The sequence below is a fragment of the Pagrus pagrus genome (assembly GCF_965226575.1).
Source record: "Pagrus pagrus genome assembly, chromosome: 4".
NCBI classification, from domain to species: domain Eukaryota; kingdom Metazoa; phylum Chordata; class Actinopteri; order Spariformes; family Sparidae; genus Pagrus; species Pagrus pagrus.
This window is the reverse complement of record NC_140188.1, coordinates 9,053,510-9,075,765: the sequence shown is the minus strand read 5'-3', so window position 1 is coordinate 9,075,765 and position 22,256 is coordinate 9,053,510. Positions and strand designations below refer to the sequence as shown.

Sequence of the window (22,256 nt, the reverse complement as noted above, 5' to 3'; positions counted from 1 at the left end):
ATTACCGATATGACTAAAAAGGAAGTAGATGATGAAAGTAAAGAAATAGATAAAAACACTTAATATTCATCCATTAATCAACCATAACCAATACCAGTATTGCTCCAATACATGTTTAACAAGTTACTTTGCAGGTAAATGTTTTACTAAAAGTTGATATAACATAAATCTATATAAAGCTGTAAAATGAGCTCCATCTGCACAGCTACAGCAAAGAAATGCTGCTTTTATGTCAATACATCAGTAGTAATAATCCAATAATATAATATATGCAAAAATATTGCACTGAAGGGATAATACTAACGCACCTTTCTTCATTTCTTTTGCTACAGTACGGGCCTACGTTGCTGTTTTGGTGCTTGTACTTAAGAGTCTCTCTGCTACTTGTGCTACTGCATAGGCCTTAAACCATCAAGTCAAGTCAACTTTTATTTATTACCCAAAAATCACAATCACATTGCCTCAGTGGGCTTCACAATCTGTAGCCTACAGTGTACAACACCCTCTGTCCTCAGATCCTCGGTTCAAATATGAAAAATTCCCAAAAATGGAATGAAAAAGATGGAAGAAACCTCAAGAAGAGCCAAGCAACAGATGTCACATGAGCAGAACGGACCTATCAGAGTATACAGGATTCAAGAAGAAAATATCAGAGATAGATGAGAAGATAACCACTCTGACATGTTTTTGAATATGAAGCTACCCCAGCAGCTAGCTTAGCTTAGCTTAGCATAGCTTAAAGACTAGAAACAGGGCGGATCAGCTAGCCTCGCTCTGTCCTCTTGTTGTTTGTACACTTTGGATTTTGCACACATCAAGAAACAAGCTACAGTCTGTTTATTGGTGAAGTTTAGAGGTGCTGGAGCCAGATTGTGTTACTTTTGGACGGAGCCCGACTGGCTGTTTCTAGATTTAAACTAAGCTAAGACAACAAGCTACTGGCTTCATATTTACCAAACGCACTCGAGTGGTTTCAATCTTCTCATCTGACTCTTGGTAACAAAGCCAGCGAGATATTTCTCTTGTTATTGTTTTTCTCGGGGCGGCTGTGGCTCAGGAGGTCGAGGGGGTCGTCCAGTAATCGGAAGGTCGCTGGTTTGATTCCCCAGCTCCCCTGACTGCATGTCAAAGTGTCCTTTGCAACATACTGAACCCCAAATCGTAAGTTTGGTAGCCATGCAGCCTCTTCCATCAGTGTATGGATGTGAATGGGTGAATGTGACAAAGCGCTGATAACGGTCAGCAGACTGGCAAAACGTGCTTGTTTCCCAGAATATCAAACTATTATTTGAAATACATTTGGCTGATAATATCTCAAACTTCCCTGCTAAAAAGGTAAGGCTCAGTTTTACATTTAAAGATGTGTTGAAGGCTGTTCCAGCTCCTTAAAGCATAAAAAAGCTGCTTCACCAAGAAAAAGAAAGATTATTTCGCATTAAAACCTCCTTTACCTTTCATTCCTATTTGTTTTCCAGACCGGGGGAGTGAACGTGTGCTCTGAAACGAGTGGCCTTTCCAGCCAGACTCTTTGTCTGTGCAGACCACACATGTCTCCTCGAACGTGAGCGGTATTAGATTGTACTTCCAGATATATAAGCCCAGATGGAGGTGCGTGCTGATGGTACCGATACATCTAGTTTTTTATTTCTCTTTGTACGCAACTGCCAGCAGTGTCACAGGCCAATACCGGCTTGTGACTCAGATCAATAGTGGCTTATCAATCAAGTTTTGTGTCAGTGTGGAATCAGCGTGTGTGACAAACTGCCAGAGGCTTTGGTGATAATTCAGCTGTAAATGAGGAACAGCAGGACGAGATGGTGCAGATGATCAGACATTTTCCTCCTCTGTAGAAAGTGATGATAAGGTTCCACTGAGTTAAGTAGGTTACCACGCAACCTTTTGCTGGTGCTTTCCTGCACACACACATTATTACTGGCTGATCACCAACTACCTTTTTTTCCAGCTGAATTTCCGCGCGAGTGTCCGTGGAGAGGCCGATAAAGAGAAAGCCAGCAAGGTGAATAGGATGCCAGTGGTACATCTGTGAAATCTATGAGTACCTTGTCTGTGAAATGTTAACAATTCATTGTCAGAAAAATACATTAGCTCGCAGACAGTACAGGGCACAGCCGGAAAAGACTGAAGGTTTCCAGACTCCACTCCACCTCCTCCTACCCTGGGGGAATAACCACTTCAGGTAATTTAATTAGCTGGAAAAATTACCACCAGCTCCATCTTCATGTGATTACACCGGGTTTTAAGAGATAAACTTGACTGCGTGTCAAGTGTTTGCCCTTGAAATCAAATGTTGCGTGTAATTTTCGGTAACAGACTGAACTGTGTTTTACCTTCCGGAGATACGATCATCTCACATAATCTTGTCTCGAACGCGCCAGCAAAACCTCTCTCATCTGTGCGGTTCAGAAGCTGATAACTATGGAAGCTAATTTGCTTCCTTTCATCTGTTTTATTAAACAAAATAACTTATCAAGAAACCAAGATATGATACTTGGCTTGATTAACACTTTTCTTCAAACCCTTTGAAGGACTTTCAACTGGATGTTAATAATGTAAAGTACCTTAATAAGGGTTGAAGGAAAAGTTCACCCAGGAATGGAAATTCAGTCATTATCTCCTCACCCTCATGCTGACGGGAAGTCAGGTGAAGTTTCGTAGTCCACAAAACATTTCTGGAGCTTCACAGCAAAACATCGTTCTCCTAGACAACTGAAGTAGATGGGAACTTGTTTTAAACTGTTAGAAAAACAGTTGTCTGGCGTAATCCAAGTCTCTGAAAGCACCGAGATCTTAATTTGATTGGGAAGGATGTTCATAAAAATCCTTTTGAAACTGAAATCTTCACTCTAGATGCTAAGCTTAAAGCGTAAGCGCCAAACCTCGTCTGAAGTGGGTGCACAAGCTTAACCAGACATCAAGGGTGTAGAAAATGTCTTTTCAAATCAATTTGAAGAAAAAAAACAACATAAAATGGCTCCATACAGCTCGTCTGGCATACTCCAAGTCTCCGCCTGAAGCCCAGAGATCCCAAATTTATTTGAAAAGACGTTTTTACCCTCGGAGGGCAAACGAGCTTGTGCACCCACTTCAGACGTGGTGCACACTAACGCTTGTAGCTTAGCTGCAGTGAAGATTTTGTCTTAAAGAGCAGGTAAACGTCTTTTCAAATCAATTTGAAATCTCTGGACTTCCGGAGACTTGGATTACGTTGTATGGAGCCATTTAAAAAATAAAAAAAAAATTGGTTGTTTTTGTTGTCATTGAGTAAATAATGACATTTTTGGGTGAACTTTTCCTTTAAACATCTGGATTTGATCGTGACCAGACAAAAGAGAGACCCTGAATGTTGCTTATGCACCTTCCTCTGCTCTTACATTAATTATTCAGGGGTCTAACTCCTGAATTTAAAGTGTATTTAAGGTTCTTGGCCTCTAAAGCAAAGAAAGACACGACAAGGCTTTAAACTCAGCATCTCACAGGAGGACGAACAGTTTGTTTGTATAGTGTCTGCCCCGCTGCTGTCGTGAGTGTGAGTGTCTGTGAAGTCGAGAGTGAAAGAGGATGACACGACTAATTTCTTTGTTGTAAAACCCACTTTGTTTCAGTGCCAGTTTCATACCAGATGATTCGGAAAGCCGTTAGCAACCACACAATCAAAATGTGACGGTACATCTATGCACGCGTCCGGTCAATTCATTCACTGTCATCCTTACTGTGGTCTCTGTGACTCAGTACTGAAGTTAATCCGCTGTAACAGGAAATAAAAGATGGCACACTCACACAGGCGAAGCTGAGCCCCTGCGCTTAACGTCTTTATCTTTCTCACCCACATTGGTTTCTGTTTGCAATTTTTTTCCTCACCAGGTGAGAAGTGGTACTCAGCAAATAAGTGTGACTGCGGAAAAAAACACACACAGTCTCAAAGTGAATTAGCGGCGTATTATGCCGTAAAACAATACCCAGAAGTGAGTGATTTCCCAAACTGCAGTGCATGAGCCGGTGCTGCCTCGCAGACTGGCTCTGAGTGCCCCAGCAGGGACGGGATGGTAATGAATGATGCATGGCTTTACCATTTCCCAAGGCGCCCTGCTATATGTGGTGATTTAGCAACTGAGCAGACGCATGGCGCACGGCAGCTCTGAGAAAACGTGTAAATCTGCAGAAGTTCTGAAGAGTTATTGTTTCAGGAGGCAGAAGAGAGAAGCGGTTTTATACGCTGTATGAGTGGCAGCAAACATGCACGCAAAAAGGAACATGCACCAACGTCGGTGTCAGCTGTGGAGGGTGTGTACCTCTAACCATAAACCACAGAAAACACACACACACACACACACACACACACACACTTTAAATATCCTTAAGTCTTGTGTACAGCCAGTCCACCTCTTTTTCACTCAGTGACACCATGATGGGATGCTCATGGCTGTTGATTTTGGGTCTGGTCCTAAATGTTGCTCACTGCTTGGAAATTCTGGGTAAGTCTGCAGGGTTACAATCCGTCTGTGACTGTCAGCTGTTTATGGGCTTCTTTTACTGGCCCGTGAGGTCTTGTTTAACCTGTGGCATTTACACTAAACAGTGTTGCTATGGTTTTCCTTACTGATTAGTCCAATTATAAATGCACACGGGCAATAAAGCAGCATGCTGGATGCATCTCCAGAGCACTAATAATAACTATTTCTGCAATATGTTGCTGATGACATGTTGGTGTTGTCACTCTGGCAGCTCATTATTATTGATCAGCGGTGCCACCTGAAGCCACATTCGTTTCTTTACAGCCCTTTAAAGTTAATATACGAGGGTCGTTAAGGGTTTTTTTCTTTGTGTAAGGGGAAAACCCTCTGCAGGCTGCACTTATTTAAAGATCCTACCGTTCTGTTAGAAGTCTTTGTTTCTGTGGAGTCACTGGGACTTCCAGCCGCAGATGAAAGATTAAACGCGTGAAGAAAGCTGTTTTTTAAAGAGTCGAAAGTCTTATTTGTTCACCACATCCCCGGTCTGCTGGAAGGAAGAGTTGCTGTGATGTGCCACGGGTGGATGGTTGCAGTTTGGTGAGAAAAAGCAGCCCCCGAGGCTCAGGAAATATGATGCAGTGTATGAATACCTGATTTCTTTCTCGGTTATTACTTAGTTTGTGTCCTTAAGGTGTGCCTTTTTTATGCTTGGCTGACATTTATTTTGGCAATAACCTGCAAGGGCAAATGAATTATGAACCCACGAGGCATAATTGAACCCGTACAGCATATTTATTTCTCTCCCTCTGTGTCCTTTCCTCTTTAAAGCCTTTGGAGGCTCTCCACATTGTTTCCATTCGCTGTGATGTATAGTAAGACCAACAGCATTTCAGCTTTAATAGTGTTTGATGCAAGCAGCTCTGAGTGCAGCAGCTGGCTGCGGGTTCAATGCTTTTCCATGAAGCAATGCAGCAGTAAGTTGTCATCATTTCACTCATCTGAAGCTGAATAGAAAGTATTGGATTCAGTAGAACAAACTGTGTCCTCGAGTGCACTTTGATAGAGTCAGCAGAGGAAGCAGCATGAAAGGGACTTGGTATGCATTGGAGTCTGCACACTGTCCCCTCTGCTGGTGCTAAAACCTGTCAGGCTCTATTAAATGTCCCTTCCTCTGAAAACTCCCCTAATCATGGCTGATTTCTCAAGTGTGGAAGGAAGAGGTCGTCGGTGTCTGGGTATGGATCAGGGCGCAACTTTTGGACTGTTGTCAGTTCATTAACATAATGGAGTCTTCTATTAAATATACACTGAGGGGACCGGGCCACGTCTGTCAAGTGTCATTGTGTGCAGAAATTCCTGTTTTCAGCTCTTTGAGTTTTATAAGAGCGTCTGTCCATCTTTAACTTATACTTTCATAACTTTATTTGTGCTGCAACTCTGTTTTTTTGTTGTTTTTTTTACCCATCCCAATTTTGGTTTGTTGGTGGGTCAGTCCATCACTTTGGTCCAGACTGAAATATCTCAACAAATGCATCATGTGAAATTATGTACAAACATTCTTGGTCCCCAGAGGACGAATCCTAATGACTTTGGAGATTCATCTAGTGCCTCCAGCAGGTAAAAATTCTCCCTTATTCAGTGAAATATCTCAACATCTGCTGGATGGTTTGGTCCACAATGTTTTACAGATATTCATGTTCCCCAGAGGATGGATCCTAAAGACTTCTGTGATCCCCTGACTTCTCCTCTAACACCTCCACAAGGTTGACATTTTTGATTCTGAGTGAAATGTCTCAACAACCACTGGATGGATTTCCATCAGACTTAGTTCAGATATTCATGTTCCCCTCAGGATGAATTTTAGTATCTTTAGTATTCACCCTGACTTTCCATCTAGCGCCACCATCAGGTTAAAATTGCATTTTTTCTTCAAATACAGAACTTTAGTTGAAAAAGTCTAATTCACAAACCACATGCAGTTCAAGTGAAAATGATCAGCATCTCCAGAGAGTTGGTGGTAACTTTATCAGGGGTTTCACCATGGGGTCAGTTCATGGTGCTGTCAGCAGCCGCAACTCTTTGTGAATTCAGCCCTCAGTCTTGTTTCTATCGATTCGTCATTGGCACGTTCTAATTATGATAAAATGACAGAACCTTTTAACCACTGACCCGGTTACTCTGCCTCATCCATCACAGTTTCACTTAACTCGTGAAAGACAATAGGATGTGTGAAAAGCCCTTTCATAGGCACAACAGTGGACATCTATCAGCCGGCTGTCCGTCCTCTCAGGGAGAGGAACAATCACATTCTCCCCCTCAAGACGTTTCTGCTTTGCTTGTGTTTGCAATTTTCGGACTGCTCAGGTGAATATATGACCTCTCATTGTCACTGAACATTGTGTTGCTCTGTGTCTTTCAGGTGGAGAGACAATGCTTGAGATCCAACAAAACATCACAGCGGTCCTGGGAGAGGACGCCTACCTGAGCTGCAGATACCTGGGCAGCAGTGAGATCGAGAGCGCCCAGTGGAAACGCCAGTTTAGCTCTAAAGTTAAATCACGACTGGCAGGATTTCGTTCTGGCAAACCATTTAGCTACGAAGGTTTTTCAGAGCCAGACTCTGCCACCAACCTCACAGTTAAGATGACTGTGTCCAGTGTAGACGCAGAGGGAGAGTACGTCTGTGAGGTTGTAACAGATGACACAGATTATACTGAGCATGTATTCCTCACTGTAGTAGGTAAGACAAGCCAATAATGCACCTCTGATTTTCATGCAGCTTTGACCCTGCATCATGTTAACTTGTTAATTCATCCACAGCTCGGCCTGATATCCACGTCCTGGTGAACGCAGAGACCATAAACGGTTCTCAGTACCAGTCGGTGTCGTGCTCTGCCGTCGGCGGCAGGCCTCTGCCTCAGATCAGCTGGCTGGTCAACGACCTTCCGCCCTCAGATTCCCCTTTTACTGTGAACGTGACTGAAACCGCTCACTCAAACGGCACTTCCACCCTGAGCAGCAACCTCCGCTTCCCCACCCGCCTCCAGGACGAGGACAGCGTGACCTGCGTGGTCCAACACCCGACCCTCCCTAACCCCAAACTCACCACAGTGAGGGTGGAAACCTACAGTAAGCTCATGCTCGCAGCTGAGTGTCAGTGTTGTGTTTGTGCCGGGAGGTGACATATTGTGTTGCATCACCGGGCAGAGTTCTGTAATCACGCATCATGACTCAGCATCTCGCAACACAATGAGTCTCTCCAGCTGATTTTTCACGCCGGCCGTTCCTTTTCACTCCACAAACACAGTGACGGACCATAAATCACATTGCACAGTGCAATGCATTCATGTGGGGAAAGCACTCGTTCACTGGTGTTGAGCATATGGAGCACAGTAATGCAGCAGCAACCCAGTAACTGATTATCAAACCACAATGCGGGAGGCGATGTTAATGAGTGTATTTCTCCAGAACAATATTTATGAACAAACATTTTTTAAATTTTACAGCTTTCAACTTTAAAAGTATTCATGATGAGGAGCAGAGGATCAGAGAGCCTCGAGTGAGATGGAGCTTGAAATTCAGCACACTCAATGTATGTAAATATACAGTATTAAAGCAGCGCAATATCTTTATATTGACAATGGATCCAATGACTACGTGTAAAATAAAAAAGTAGGTCAGAGGTAGCGATGAGTCACGACCTGACTCTGCAGTTTCACTCAGTTCTTCTGAGCATTTTCGCGCCTCTTTCAGGTCTCCACCTTTCCGTTTTGATTCATTCTCACCAGCATTTTTTTCACCTGCAGAAAACTAAATCGATAGAGCTGACGACAACCTGGTGAACACAGTTGAACATTTAGCAGCTATAGAGCCAGATATTTCTTTCAACAGTTGCTGAAGACCAAAAATAGAGCTAAAGGGGAGTAAAGATTGGACTTTGGGCATTGACACACTGGGCCGGCAGTGATCATCTGTGGCTCTAGTTGTTGTGGTGTGTCCCGCACCATTAGCACTACGGCCCTAGGATCAGCAACGGAGCCCATCGGTGAGAGAAATGACTCAGATTTGCTGTTCAACTCAGCAGATCAGTGCACAAGAACAGAAACAGAAAAAGAAAGGCCAAGTCCTTTGAGCCTGTTGCTGTAGTATCTGTGATTTCACCCATTTACTGCGGTTTCACCATATTTTTCTCCACGGCCTCTTCACCAGTGCAACTTTGTATCAGACATATTCTTGATTAGAAGTGGCTTTATTCAAAACAACAGTTTAAATATCTACAGACTGGTTTGGTGTTTCTTGGCCCTTTCATTTACCAGATGTCCAGAAACACGACTTCAAATCAACGCTGATGTTGCTCCGTAACTACTGAAAAGTTGAATATACATCAGTGTGTTCACGACTTGTTTCTGCTGCCCCCAAGTGGCCAAAGAAATTAGGGAACGGAGATTTAAAATGAGTATCTATTTATATGAATATACTGATTTGAATAAACGGATCTTGAAGTCAAACACGACACACGCAAACAAAAACACCAGGCCCACATAAAAACAGATGGTAAAAAAAGAAACAAAAAACCCCACACAACTTTTTGTTTTGTATCCTCAGACACTCATGTGGGCTCTGGTTCTCATAGTACATGTGCTGCCTCTAGCACACATAAGAAATGTAATTTCAATTTAAAATGTAATTTGTACACTTGCAGAGAATCCAGATCCCTGCGTGGACAAAGTGAGTGTTCATACTGCAGACTGTACAGTTATGATCCCCTTAGCATGAGCCAGAACAGCCAGCTCATTTGTCCATGGTACATTCACACCTCATTGAAGAACTGCAGCTTAGGTAATTTTCTAACTGCAGTTAAATCCACACATGAATGTGGGTGTTAACAGATGGAATTTTTTAAAGCCAAAGTGCTTTAACTCACTTTAATCGTGCGTGCTCTTCCCCATCAGCGGAGCTATTACGAGGTGTTAGCTCAACTCTCTTACTCATTAGGGATGACTGGCTATTGTATGACACCACAACTTTTATGTATTTGATAATAGACTCTGATCTCTGCTGATTCCCCGTATTAAAGCCTGCGGTTCTCTCAGCTTTGGTTGGACAGCAGCTGGGCCAGACATCTGCTCTCAGCTGCAGCCCGGCCAACAGATGGGACAGGTGATAAGCTGGAGTCAGCACTCTCCAAAAGCCCAAGCAGCAGAAGACCCTTACGGCCTGTGTTTAGCTAACATTCAGCTCATCCGGCCTCGGCTTCCTATTCAACAAAAACACCCTGAGCCTCAGTCTGACTATCTGACTTTTTAATTTGCTGGAAAAAACATTAAAGCTTGTGAAAGAATAACTCTTCTCGCCTTTCTTCCTGCTCGGCAGCGAGGCCAAATGTGACCATTAAAGCAGAGATGATACAAGACAGAGGAAGTGACTTCTGGGTGGTCTCTTGCATTTCATCTGGAGGGAGACCTGAGACTGACATCTCCTTGGCTTTGAATGTCGATGAAGATCTGCAGAGACAGACCAGCACAGACAACGACACACAAACAAGCTCAGTCCTCCTCCCTGCTGCAGACTACCAGGGCCACAATGTCACCTGTGTGTTTGACCACCCCAAATTTACACACAAAGTCTCACGAGTCATTATGCTGCCATCTTTTTGTGAGTATTATCACATCTGAAACACTCTGCTGATGATCATGAGGCAGGAGTTACAGACAAACTGAGCTGGGCTTTTCTATTCTGCAGATTTCTCAGGAGTTCAGCTGTTGAACTCAGAGCTGGGAAGCACCAGTGATGACTTCCAAGAGCCTGAATCTTTAGAGCTGCTGGAGGGACAGAGCGACACCGTCATCAGCATGCAGGTCACCGGGAACGTGCCACGTTACAATGTCACCTGCACCAGGTAAGTTAAAGGGGCATTTTACACATTTTACTCTGCGGAAACAGTTCATTTGATCTAGATGAGCTTTAAAGGCATCGTATGTAACATTTTCAGCATGAAAACATCTTCAAACGACTAGATTTCTGTTGGGTTGATTACTTACATTATCCCAAATTTTCCAGCAATGTTCAAACCCGGAGAATTCTTAATTTTATTCAGTATACCAGTGTGTTTCATATGGCTCCCTGTCAGGGGCCTCATATTCCCTTTGCAAGCTCTAGTTGCCATAACTTCAGTGGCAACACAAAGAAACACTGAAGAGATGAGACGTACAATCTGGAAACTTCCGGTCTCTAAATGTGTTTCTTTTTTTGTTGTTGTTGTCTTTTTTTTTTTTGAGACTCACTCTTTTCTTTTGCATTGTCAAAAATAAAGAATGATACGGGCAAAAGCATTCAGAAGCAAGTGACATTATTATTACTTTTTTTTTATTCATGTACATGTAGACTGAAACAACCTACATATCATGTGGAGGATGTGGTGTCACGTTCTGTGGCACCAAACCACAAGCGGCAGACAGCAGGAACCAGATTTAGACATGTTTCCTGATTGAAATAACAAATTTATTCAGCATTTAACTGCCATATTTTGATCTTGGTAAACTGAAGCATTTTGTTTCTCTTTGTATATGTTTCCCTTTAGAGATGGTGGGCCCTTGCCTGAGGGTGTGGAGCTGGTTGACAGCAGCCTCAGGGTTCAGGGTGCTGTGGAGGATCAGCACGCCGGGCTGTATGAGTGTGTCTTCTCCTATCACCAACGCCAAGCACCGCTGAAGTTTAACATCACAGTTAAACCTCATGTTATACAGCCTGGTAGGTGGGACTCTTTCTTAAAACACTTTGATGAATACATTACCTGCATTGTCTGACTATAAAACATTGATGTGGACCGTCTCCCTCCGCGCCCTTTCCTCTCAGTTCCTCCCACCGTACGACTTGATTTGCAGACCGAAGATGGACGCTGGGTGATTGAGTGCTCAGCAGCTGATGCCGTTCCTGCAGCCAACATCTCCTGGCTTCTACCGGAGGGTGTGTCTTTAGGCTCTTGGTTCAATTTCACTTCTCATAATGGAAGCCACTCTGTCAGGGGAGTTTTACTCCTCCCTGCCTGCTCGCCTTGGGAGCTCACTGCAGAGTGTGTGATAAATCACCCTGCGTTTGAGGAGCCGCAGAACAGAAGTATAACACTCCCTCTTTGCGGTATGTTCAACAAATCAGGCGATGTATATAATATTGCCTGAGTAGCGGATGTATTTGACCATAGATTTTTATCTTGTTCTGGAAAGAGACCCCTAACTTCCCGTGTCTCACTAATCTTTCCCATGCAGCTCGCCCAAACATCACCGTCAGCTCCAACACTGAGTGGAAAGACGGTCACGAGTTCACAAAGGTGGACTGCTCTGTGGACAGTGTTGCCCCTGCAGCAACCATAACCTGGCATGTTGGAGACGGTGACAGCAGCATCAGCGAGCTGTCGGAGACTGAAGTTCAGGCCGGTGGTTTGGTATCAGCCCGTAGCTCTGTGCGCTTCCCGTCTTCTTTGTATTCTGGTCAGAATTTGACCTGCACGGTGGAGCATCCGAGCCTGGAGGCACCAGAAAAAAGAGCAGTGCACATTCTTGCTCGCAGTACGTTGTTTTATTCTTTGAGATATTCCTCTCTGTGACACACACCCGCACAGCTGCTCATCCTCTTCCCGTCACCCCTTGTTTTCTTTTTCAGGAGCCCATCTGCTGAGTGTGTCTTTGCAGAGACAGCGTGACTCTCCCCTCTGGCTGGCAGTGTGTGACTGCAGAGGGGAGGGTGTCGGGACCAACCTCGCCTGGGTTCTTCCCGAAAACGCCCAAAGCCAAACATCCCTGCAGTCAGAGTATGAAGGCCAAATCCAGAAAGCCAGGCTGACTTATCAGTTTCGTCTGGCCCATCACGAGGGGCAGAACCTGACCTGTGTGTATCATTACGAACACGGCAGCACAGAGAAAACGATTCACGTCCCCAAATACTGTGAGTTCAACAGAAACAACAAGAAAACACCTGCACATAAATGTAGAAAGTCACAGAAAAGCATTGAGAGATCCCCAGATACGAGTTTCACCTTCTCTCTGCAGACATCTCCTCTGTGAAAGTCCTAAACCACACGACTCCTCTGCAAAGCCGCTACGGTGGTAAAGCCGTCATGCGCAGACTATCTCTCCAGGAAAATCAGCACAACCAGAGAGTGCTGCTCCGAGTCAAAGGCAACGTGCCAGAGTACAACCTTAACTGTAGAAGGTGGCGTATCTTTTATTATCTACCTCCTAAATATCAGGAGGAAGCACCTGTACACACAAAAGTCAATGTTCTCCCCATTAAAATTAGTGACGGAGCTGAGAGTTAAGATTTACTCGCTGGATTGTTTCCACGACATTCATTAGAGGCTGCACCCAGTGATTATTTTCACTGTTGATTGATGCGTTTATTATTTTCCAGACTAATATATTGGTTGTTTGGTCTGTGAGGGTCATTTATTGCCTCAGCCGCTTCGTCAGTGCATTTTGCATCTTTTTTATCAGACATATTCTTGATTAGTAATAGCTATATTAGCAAGAGTGATGTAAAAAAAACACTGTTTTATCATAAGAACAGCATATCCACAGTCCAGAGCTTTCTAATTTCCCGTTTTGAATGATGATTATACTACCTGACTATCACCACCTTGTAGCGGAGAGTGTTCTCCTGTCACGCAGCCACAGGACATACGAGGTAGCAAGTTGTCGGCTGCAGTCTTTGCTGTTTGTTCAGGTGTAGCCACAGGTTACGTAAGGTGATGCAACAGTCGACCTCCGTCGCTGCAATTTCGTTGTTGACACCTAACCGAGGAATCAGGCAGCTCTAGATATCATCCAGCATCATTTTGATGTTACAGTTTGGAGAGATTCAGTATTTTTCTTATTGTCAACAATCCCATGAAAGACCAAATAAACTGATCCGACTGTGGCGCCTAAGCCTTGATAAACCTTCTGTGCCATCAGTCCGACGATTCCAACATGGGCACAGTAGTTTATTTTGAGTCAGTCCCATGCACACATCCTGCTGCCATAAATACACTAGAGCACCAAATGTGTTCTAATCCACGGCTGAAAATAGCCTCCGACTAATGCACATTTATCCCAGTAACACAACATTTGCAAAGAACTACAGTGCCAAGCCTTTTTAAAACAAATTAGACTTTATGTATTAGGTGCAACTGTGAAGTTTCATGTCTTGAGTCGGGGCAGATGGGCTTGGATGTGAGCAGCACGGACGAGGGAGGGAAGTCAATAAGAAGAATATAATTATGTCTGTAGTTAAAAGTCACTTGTGTTTCAGGAGCGATGGCTCATCGGTCCAAATGGACAGGGACGCGATGGTCTTCCAGTCGGAGCTCACAGAGCGGGATGAAGGCCTGTACACCTGCTGGGCGTCCTTCTATCACCACACGGCCTCGGTCAACATTCATGTGGAGGTCATGAGCGAGGACAGACTGTTCGGTGAGTACGTGACTGATGTTGTAGTTTCCATCTGCATGCACAGAACAGAGTGACCTGTTTACTCAACAGATTGTGATCATATCACCGTGCTGAGGTATGTTTTCAGACTTAAATCTGCTATTTGTGGCTTTGACAACTGTGTGTGTGTGTGTGTGTATGTGTGTTTCAGCACTGGTGACCATCATCTGCATCTCTTCGGCCTCAGCCATCACGATCATCCTCGTCGTCGCTCTCTGGGTGTGCTGGTGAGTTAAATGCCTCCACAGGTGACAGGTTGCAGCTCGGCAGGTGATGTGTTGACGGGCAAATGAGGGCAACGCTGCGGGCGTCATGCAGTACGAGACAAACAGGAAGCGCGGATCGTTAACCCATCTCACCAAAACCCCAGTATCGTGCAGCTATTCACAAACAGGAAGCAGTGTGGCTGACTGACGCAGACAGGTGCCTGTGCCACCGCAGACAGGTAGACTATGTTCCCTCCATCAGCGAGAACAACAGATTTATTTCAAGTTTCCTGCTCCGACTTTGAGCAGTGTTACTTCTGGCTCTTTCTGCAGCCGACTGCTGTTAGTTGGCTCATTATCGTCAGCGCCACATCGCAGAAAGGTTCAAAAAGTCCACATCTTCGGAAGTTATTAGTATAATGAAATTCGAGCTGCCATTCATCAATGAGGAAAAAGCCACAAATCCATCTCATAATCTCATTGCTGCTGGAAAAAATCAGTGAGTCACTCGTCTCTTACGACTGATGTGGGATCTGTCACGATCCTGAAGCTGTTTATGGTTTCTGCCTGCAGAAGTTTGCACATTTCCACGTTCGCTGCCAAATCTAACTTTCTCTCAGGAATGTTTGTCAGGATCAGATCAGGTCTCACTGTGAATAAAGCTGCACTGTGCAGCTCTTTCAATAGGCCCTCCTCTCCGGTCAGAACATTTGGTCAAGGTGCCATTGGTTGGTAGAGTCCCGGTCCCATTATCCCTCGCCCCGGTGGGAGGGTCCTGTCAGGCTAATTTGGGAAGGTCAGTCACACAGCGTACACAAGAAAACATGACTCCCCGGGAGGAAAGCTATTTTGGGACTAACGCCAACCGCCCCCCACCCTCCCCATCACCCTCCCCTGCGGTGCTGCATGGGGACACTTTTTGACGGCAGCAGATCTTCATTGAGTTGATGTCGCCGGGGTCATAATGGACAAAGTGAGCTGCTGCTCCTGACATCAGAGATCAATGAAGACGACTCGGGTCACCACTCGTCTCCGTTGATATTCCCATCACATTCTCACCTGCAGCCTGCACATCTGAACTGACTCAGGGTGTCAGACTGAGTCACAGTGTCATCTAGTGGTGGTCTTTAGCATTACAAGTTCCTAAAATAATCTAGGGTTCACATGGTTAAAGGGTCGTTCCACCATGTTTGAAGTGTGTTTACAGGTCTTGGGGATGACTACTGCACAGAAGTAAAAAATACTTCAGTGCTGTACTCTAGTAGGTTTTTCATGTATCCGTACTTTACTTGAGTATTTATTTTTCTTTATACTTTTACAATTCAACACAAATATCTGTACTTTCCACTCGTTACATTTTCAAAACAGACTCATTACTTCAGTTTTAATGCATTTGAGGGGAATTATCGATTATTTATGAGGCTTTACCAACCCAACCTTTAAGTTTAATAGTCTTTGAATTATATTAATATGACGTCAGGTTATGTTAGCTTTGTACAGAAATGGCCAATTGAAATGTCCTTCATACTTTTACACTTTGAGTACCTTTACTTTACCCGGAGTTTTTATGTATTTATTTTACACACAGTACAGTATCTGTACATCTACTTGAGTAAACAATGTGTGTACATTCACTACCTCTGCTACCACATATAAGAAAAAAAGTAGCTTAAACTCTTTTGTGGCTCCAGAGGAAGCTGCATGTAATCTGATAAATCGCCTAACCCTAGAGGAAGTTTATCAGATTACATGCAGCTTCCTCTGGAGCCACAAAAGGCTTTGTTACTTCTCTTCACATGGGCGGCAGTACTCCCCAAGATCTGTAAACACACTTAAATGTGTGAATAGTGAAGTTACCCTTTTAATACATAATCTTATAACCTTTTTTTGTTTGTTTGTTTTGTCTTACAGCAAAGCAAACGGCAGGAAACAATATAAGGTGAGAGTAAAATCAGTCATTTCATTTTTCCTCTGGATATCTGATAATAAATCCCATTTTCATTGTAAATCATCCTGTTTTTCTGGTTTTGCTCACGTTAAATCTGAAGCCAAAGTGAAAAATTCCCTCAACCTGTTTCCTCCCCCTCTCTGTGATCCAGGAGCAGGAGGCTCTCTCAGCTTTGACAGGTCTGATGCAAGAGCCCGGCTCTCCGGAGGTGAAGGTGCCACCGGCGACAGGAGAAGACAGTAAGGAGTACGCTCAGCTGATCAGTTACTCCATAGTCATAGACGTCAAGAGTACAGTGTGAAGATGGAGATAAAAGGTGCTTTCAGGGCTTTGGAGGACACATTCAGCTTTAAATTGCGCATAAACTGTGAATGCTTACTGGAACTGCAGCGTTGTATTTTTTATATGAGTTTAGCATTAGATGTGAGAAGTAAGTTCATGTACTGAAGTATCCGTTCTTTGTACGATTTTTGCTCTTGATTTATTGGTATTAACGTTTTTAAATACTTTACTTTTGCACTTTTTCATCTTACTTGAATTTGTACTGTATGAACAACGTATTTTCTGGTATTTGTCAATAAAATCAATCAACATAATTCTTCCCCAATTCACTGTTTTGTTTAATTTGTCACCATATGGACAAACTACAACAAACGCAGCTCCAGACACAGTAGAGATGACTGACGGACTTGGCTGTGACTTTGAACTGCTCCCCATCTGTCCTTGTGATGTCTTTGCTCGACTGAATTAGTGAAGGACCATCTGCTGTGACAACAGGAGTAACTCTATAATTAAATTCTCACACAGTACATGATGATCCAGATGCACACGGACTCGAATTCAGCTCGTCGGTCCACATTGTGCTGCAGTGTTGTTGCACCCCCTTGTGGCAAAGGATAAAACACACAAGGGGATGAATCAGGATCAGGTTTACTTTAAAATGTTCACGCTGAATCCTGTATCACAAAATAACAAGACGGATTCATATTAAAAGTGTATATTCTGTTTTTACCTTTTTCAGGAAAATCTTTACATGTATATAACTTGTTCTCTTATAAAAGAAATTAAGAAAAATCACTAAATTGGTGGCCTGTGTATTATGTATGTCAACAAAACACCTCACAGGGTTATTTCACTGATCATCTTAAACCAGAGACAATGGAAGGAAACCTGCATGTACTTGTATATCTACGGCCCTGTGTATGGAAACGTACAAATAAAGCAGGTGATTCAACTCAATCTGTGATAAAATGCAGCAAACACAATACATTTACATAAAATGTACAACTGCTGTTTTGAAAAACAGTCGATCAGAGCTGGGAAATGTCACAAACACACAAGTCCTCTTCACATGAACTCATCTCTTCTTGTAGACACAAGGCTTCAGCTGCAGTCCAAACGTCTTTATATTCTCTGGAGCATTTCCCGTCTTCAATAATTCAAAGGAGTAGAAATGAGTGTTCTCTGAGTCCTGAAGAAAAACAAAACAAATCATCCTTTACATACAATCAGTCACTCAACAGATGTTTTATGTACAGGTTAACTTTAGTAACTTCACCACTGGCTAACACGTGGTTTAACTCTTCACACTGAACTATTTTAAATAATATTCATCAACCTTTAAAACATTTAACCGAGTCTCTTTGCACATGTTGTCTACAGGTAGAACTCCCTAAGACCTGAAAACACATCTCAGTGTGTAAAATTGGTGGTTTCCCTTAAATTCAATTCTTTTTAAGACCATTTAGGTCAATTTTAAGGATATTGAAGATGTTTTTTTACACAAATTATCTTTTACTTAGGTATAAACGTAAGTATGATATTGGTGGTTTAGTGCAGAGGCAGGTTTTATGTAGGAAAATGGTTATTTGAGTGAGTTGAATTAATCTACATTTTGCTAAAGGGTAAGTGCGAGCATAAACTAGATCAACAGTACTGGGTTCAATGGTAGTTTGGCAAGATTTGTGACATCAGAAATATGCAGAACACCGACTTATTTTGGCAAAAACAAATGAGAAGAACGGGGAAATTAAATTAAATTAAATATTTGTGGCAATAAAGACCTCACCAATTCACATTTAAGATCATTTCAGACATTTTCACATTCTCATGCTTTTTAAGGACCTTCAGACATCCTGTTTGCAGTCGACAACAAACCAGTTCACTGAATATTTTTTTTCCACCTGAGGTTTCCTGCCCACAGCACCACAGCCACACACCATCAATTATAGAAGACACAGCTGCCAGCTACCAGCTCCCTCTGTGAGCAAACTGACTTCTTAAAAAGCTAAAAAGAAGGTACGACACCTGTACTGACAAAAAATGCATGTACATTTTTTGAACAGCTGGACACAAAGGTGTTACATGTAGATCTTTAACATGCACCATTTCCTTCGTCTTCATCAGGTTCTCATAGCTGGAGTATGAGCGCTCACAGTTTCATTTTAACAACAGCTGCATGCTCTGACTATTTTAATATTTATAAAGGGAGATTAGACAGGTAAGACAGTGTTCCCCTGTCCCTGGAAACACGCTCACTGATCTCATCTTGTTTGTTTCCTCACCTTGGACACCAACTTGAATCCCAGATTTGCCAGTCCAGTCATGAAGCTCCGAACATTCTCGAACCTGCTCGCCACTTCTGCTATTTTAAGGACGCCCCTGTAATAATAGTGCAGGAAAGTTAAACAGACATATTTGTACAAACAAATGTATAACAGTTGCAATGCCTTTACCGAATCAATACACAATGTTTTACCCCATCTTTAGGACCCGATTGGCCTCTGCTAGAAAATCTGCCAGGTTGGTTCCCATGAGAGAGAGGCAGAACACAGCAATGTCCACTGAGGCATCACGGAGCGGCACCTGCACACAGAGGAGGTGTGTTTTATTTTCTAGCAACAAACGCACAGACTGCACTTGAATTATTATGCAGAGGAGCAACACACTCACGTTGGCCATGTCGCAGACTGTCACAAGCTCACAGGTTGCTGCCAGGTCGAAGCTGTGCACTTTGTTCTTCACGCTGCGCGCTATCTTACAGTCACCACAGCCGAAGTCTGCGACCACCATAGAGGGGGGTCTGGAAGGAAGGATACAATGTGTGTTTATAATTTAAAACTGAAAGGAAGAGCTCCCCCTTTAAATGAGATCTACACAGACCTGTTGCTTCAAACCCTAAACCTAATCACATGACTTACATCCTACTGTGAGGACAACTGAGCCAGCTCCATTTACTGAAGAATAGATGTAGCTGAAAGCCCCAAAACATTTTGTAATACCAGTTTTTACACCAACATTTGTGCGTATAGGCAGGTTTTTCTTAAACGGAGTAACCCACTTAAAACAGGCGACTAACTCCTTTCCCATTGCCACTGACTGAGTGGTGTTCAAGCGCTGTTTGAACAGACACAGATGGTGTATTTTGGCACCAACGTCGAGAACTTGTGCTATGACATAAAATAATACGCAAAAATCAGTGTGTCCATCTGGGTATCACTTTTCCATTACAGCTGATCTGAGCTGAAGCCAATAAATATCCTTGACTACTGTTAAGTCATTTGGACCTGGGAATGAATGATGGTTGTACTCTTTCCCACTGAAGACAAAAGCCAGATGTTGGTGGGTGTTACTTGGTTTTTGTCCACTGTGAAAGAGGTTAAGAGGACTTTTTTAAAAATACATACTGTTCTCAAAGATCAAAAACAGACTTCAGTGCCTGATCTTAGATCTTAGTCTGATCTAATGATCTGAGATGATTTCAACCTCAGCATTCCTCAAAACTGTTGACTTCTATATAATATCTCACTTTGTTCGGATGTATGCGATGATCTGATCCACTGGATTGGCGGGCCACTTCTGAACCTGCGCCGTGTATCCTCTGTGGTAAACCCAGAAGGCGTCTGGATCCTGCTTGAACATGCGCTTGGCATCTCCGCTGGACGTGCTGTACATAACTTCGTTGATGTAGCGGAAACGAGCCGACTCCAGACGCTGCTCCATGCGGGACCTGAGGGAGGCAGAGCGGTCCAGTACCACCTCTTCTTCCGGTGCCGCCGGCTCCTCTTTCGTTTCTGCGGGACTCTCCTTTTGGTCCGTTTCCAGGCTGTGGAGCATTTTCCGCAGCTTCTCTTTTTTCAGGATCTGTTCTTTGCTCAGCGCAGGTTTCAGTAGTTTCATGGGGAACTGGTGCTGATCGTCTGTGATCTTCACTTCAGGTTCCTCCGCTGTCTGCTTGGATCCATCAGCAGGAGATTCAGTTGCAACTTTTTCAACTTTTTTTGTGTTTTGCTGCTTTTGAAACTGCTTTTCTTCTCCGAGTGTCTGTGTTCCTGTCAGACAGGATATGTCAGTGTCTACTTCAGTCTTTTTCCTTTGCTGCGGCTCCTTTTCCTTTCTCTTTCCTGGTGTCTGACTGATTTTTTCACTCTTGTTGCTATTTGACTCTGTTTTGACTTCTACCTTTGGCTTATGTTTCTCTACAGGTTCTGCTTTCTTTGCGTCCTCCTCAGGCTTGTCCTGTCTGTATTTATTTTTACATTTCCTCTTGTTCTTCATTTTGTTTTTCCACTGTTGTCTCTTCATTTTGTCTGTGTTCTCTGATTTGTTGGCCTCCACCTCTGCAGATTTTGTGACATCTTTATCCATCGTCTTGCTCACAGATGTGGATTTTACCTTCGAGGCCCCTTCAGGAAGAAAGACACATTTTTTATATTATATCACATTTCTGTTGTTTGAACATCAACATTGCTCTGTTCCTAATCCATTAAATACTCATTAACACCCCAAAAAATGTATGGAATATAAAACTTTAACCAGCTAATAACTCACCAAATTTGTTGTCTTTCTTCCTCTTTTTTGCTTCAGGTTTCTCCTCCTTTAAACTCTGATCTACGTCGCCATTCTCCTGCTGCTCTCCTGTTGTCTCCGCTTGTTTTCTCCTTTTCCTTCTTTTCTTCTTCCTCTTGGTGTGCGACCGAGCCACTTCAGTCTCACTGTCACTGTCCTGCTGATGGTCATCGCTCTTCCAGTCTGGTACTGATCCGAGCGTCTGCAGGGTCCGCAGCAGGCTCTTCTTTCCAACAGCCTTGGACTGAGCAGCATAAATTCATATGATATAATTAGGGTTTTAACGGAAATGTGCAGCCTGGGCAATTATAACAGTATCAAGATAACCAATGCCGAATTGTATTATTACACAGGTCACATAGGACACACCTCTTTTTAATGGGTTTTACTGCTTCTTCTATTTTATATGAATATTTTGAATTTTAGTTGCACTTGTTCCTTCTTCATAATTCTCCCGACAGTAAACAAACATACCTATATTGTGCTTTTCAAAACTTTAAAAACATATTGTTCAGTTTGCTACAACCACTCTGCTATGTTGGTGTGTCCTATGTGGCCTGTGTAGTGATAATAAATCAATAAATATACATATAAAATAGAAGAAGTACTCAAATTTAATAAAAAGAGGTGTGTGTATTTGTCCCATTTAGTAGTACAATTCGGCACTGGTTTGGAGTCACTGGGTCACATGACAGGGAAGCTACTGAAAGAAATGATGAATTGTAAATGTAGTGAAGTAAATGTATATAGCATGGAAACACTCAAGTACAAGTAAGTACCTCGACATTGCACGTTTGTACAGTAACTGAGTAAATATACTTAATTACTTTCCACAGCTGAATAAAGCCATGTAGCACACACCACTTGCAGCAGGTAACCAAACTGAATGTACTTCTTACCTTGACATTAGCGCTGCTGATCTCCTTCGGGGTGTTTTTCAGGACATTTTTGCTCAGAGCCTGAGCGTCTTGTTCGTCACTCCAGTCTTCATCCTCATTGAACATGTTTCCCTGACGACTGTAAGAAACAAACACACATCTGTAAACCTCTGCTGGAGATCATGAGCACCACCCTGCTACTGTCACTTCTTCTCTTTCACCAAGCTAACTCTGCTAACTCACTCACCTGTTCGTCTCTGAGGCGCCAAAACAAACCGCTTCACTTCACCAGCTGCTTGTTTTGTTGTTTGTATAATGATATTTTATTTAACGAGCAGATAAATAATGTTAACAGCTACAGAAATGTCTTGTCCAGAGCAAAAGCCACGTTGGTTTCGCTCATGTGCGTGAAGGAAGCAAAACAGAACTACAGGCGCATG

The 22,256-nt window shown here is 43.1% G+C and overlaps 2 protein-coding genes across 2 annotated transcripts; one reads left to right on the top strand and one right to left on the bottom strand.

Moving 5' to 3' along the window:
* The first annotated feature begins 4,421 nt into the window (after positions 1-4,421).
* Positions 4,422-16,944, top strand: LOC311256756 (uncharacterized protein). The gene is made up of 14 exons (XM_084352049.1): positions 4,422-4,493; positions 6,892-7,212; positions 7,293-7,601; positions 9,846-10,127; positions 10,215-10,371; positions 11,053-11,222; positions 11,328-11,609; positions 11,738-12,037; positions 12,132-12,413; positions 12,518-12,680; positions 13,758-13,918; positions 14,088-14,163; positions 16,054-16,081; positions 16,242-16,944. Exons 1-14 carry the CDS (start codon positions 4,424-4,426, stop codon positions 16,389-16,391), a joined length of 2,751 nt encoding a protein of 916 aa, XP_084208175.1. The 5' UTR covers positions 4,422-4,423; the 3' UTR covers positions 16,392-16,944.
* A 127-nt stretch (positions 16,945-17,071) lies between these two features.
* On the bottom strand, positions 17,072-22,243 carry rrp8 (ribosomal RNA processing 8). The gene is made up of 8 exons (XM_084352050.1): positions 22,064-22,243; positions 21,838-21,955; positions 20,921-21,182; positions 19,899-20,775; positions 19,043-19,172; positions 18,849-18,955; positions 18,655-18,751; positions 17,072-17,561 (listed from the first exon to the last, which is right to left on the bottom strand). The coding sequence occupies exons 2-8, from the start codon at positions 21,940-21,942 to the stop codon at positions 17,448-17,450; spliced, it is 1,692 nt and encodes a 563-aa protein (XP_084208176.1). The 5' UTR covers positions 21,943-21,955; positions 22,064-22,243; the 3' UTR covers positions 17,072-17,447.
* Positions 22,244-22,256: the final 13 nt, after the last annotated feature.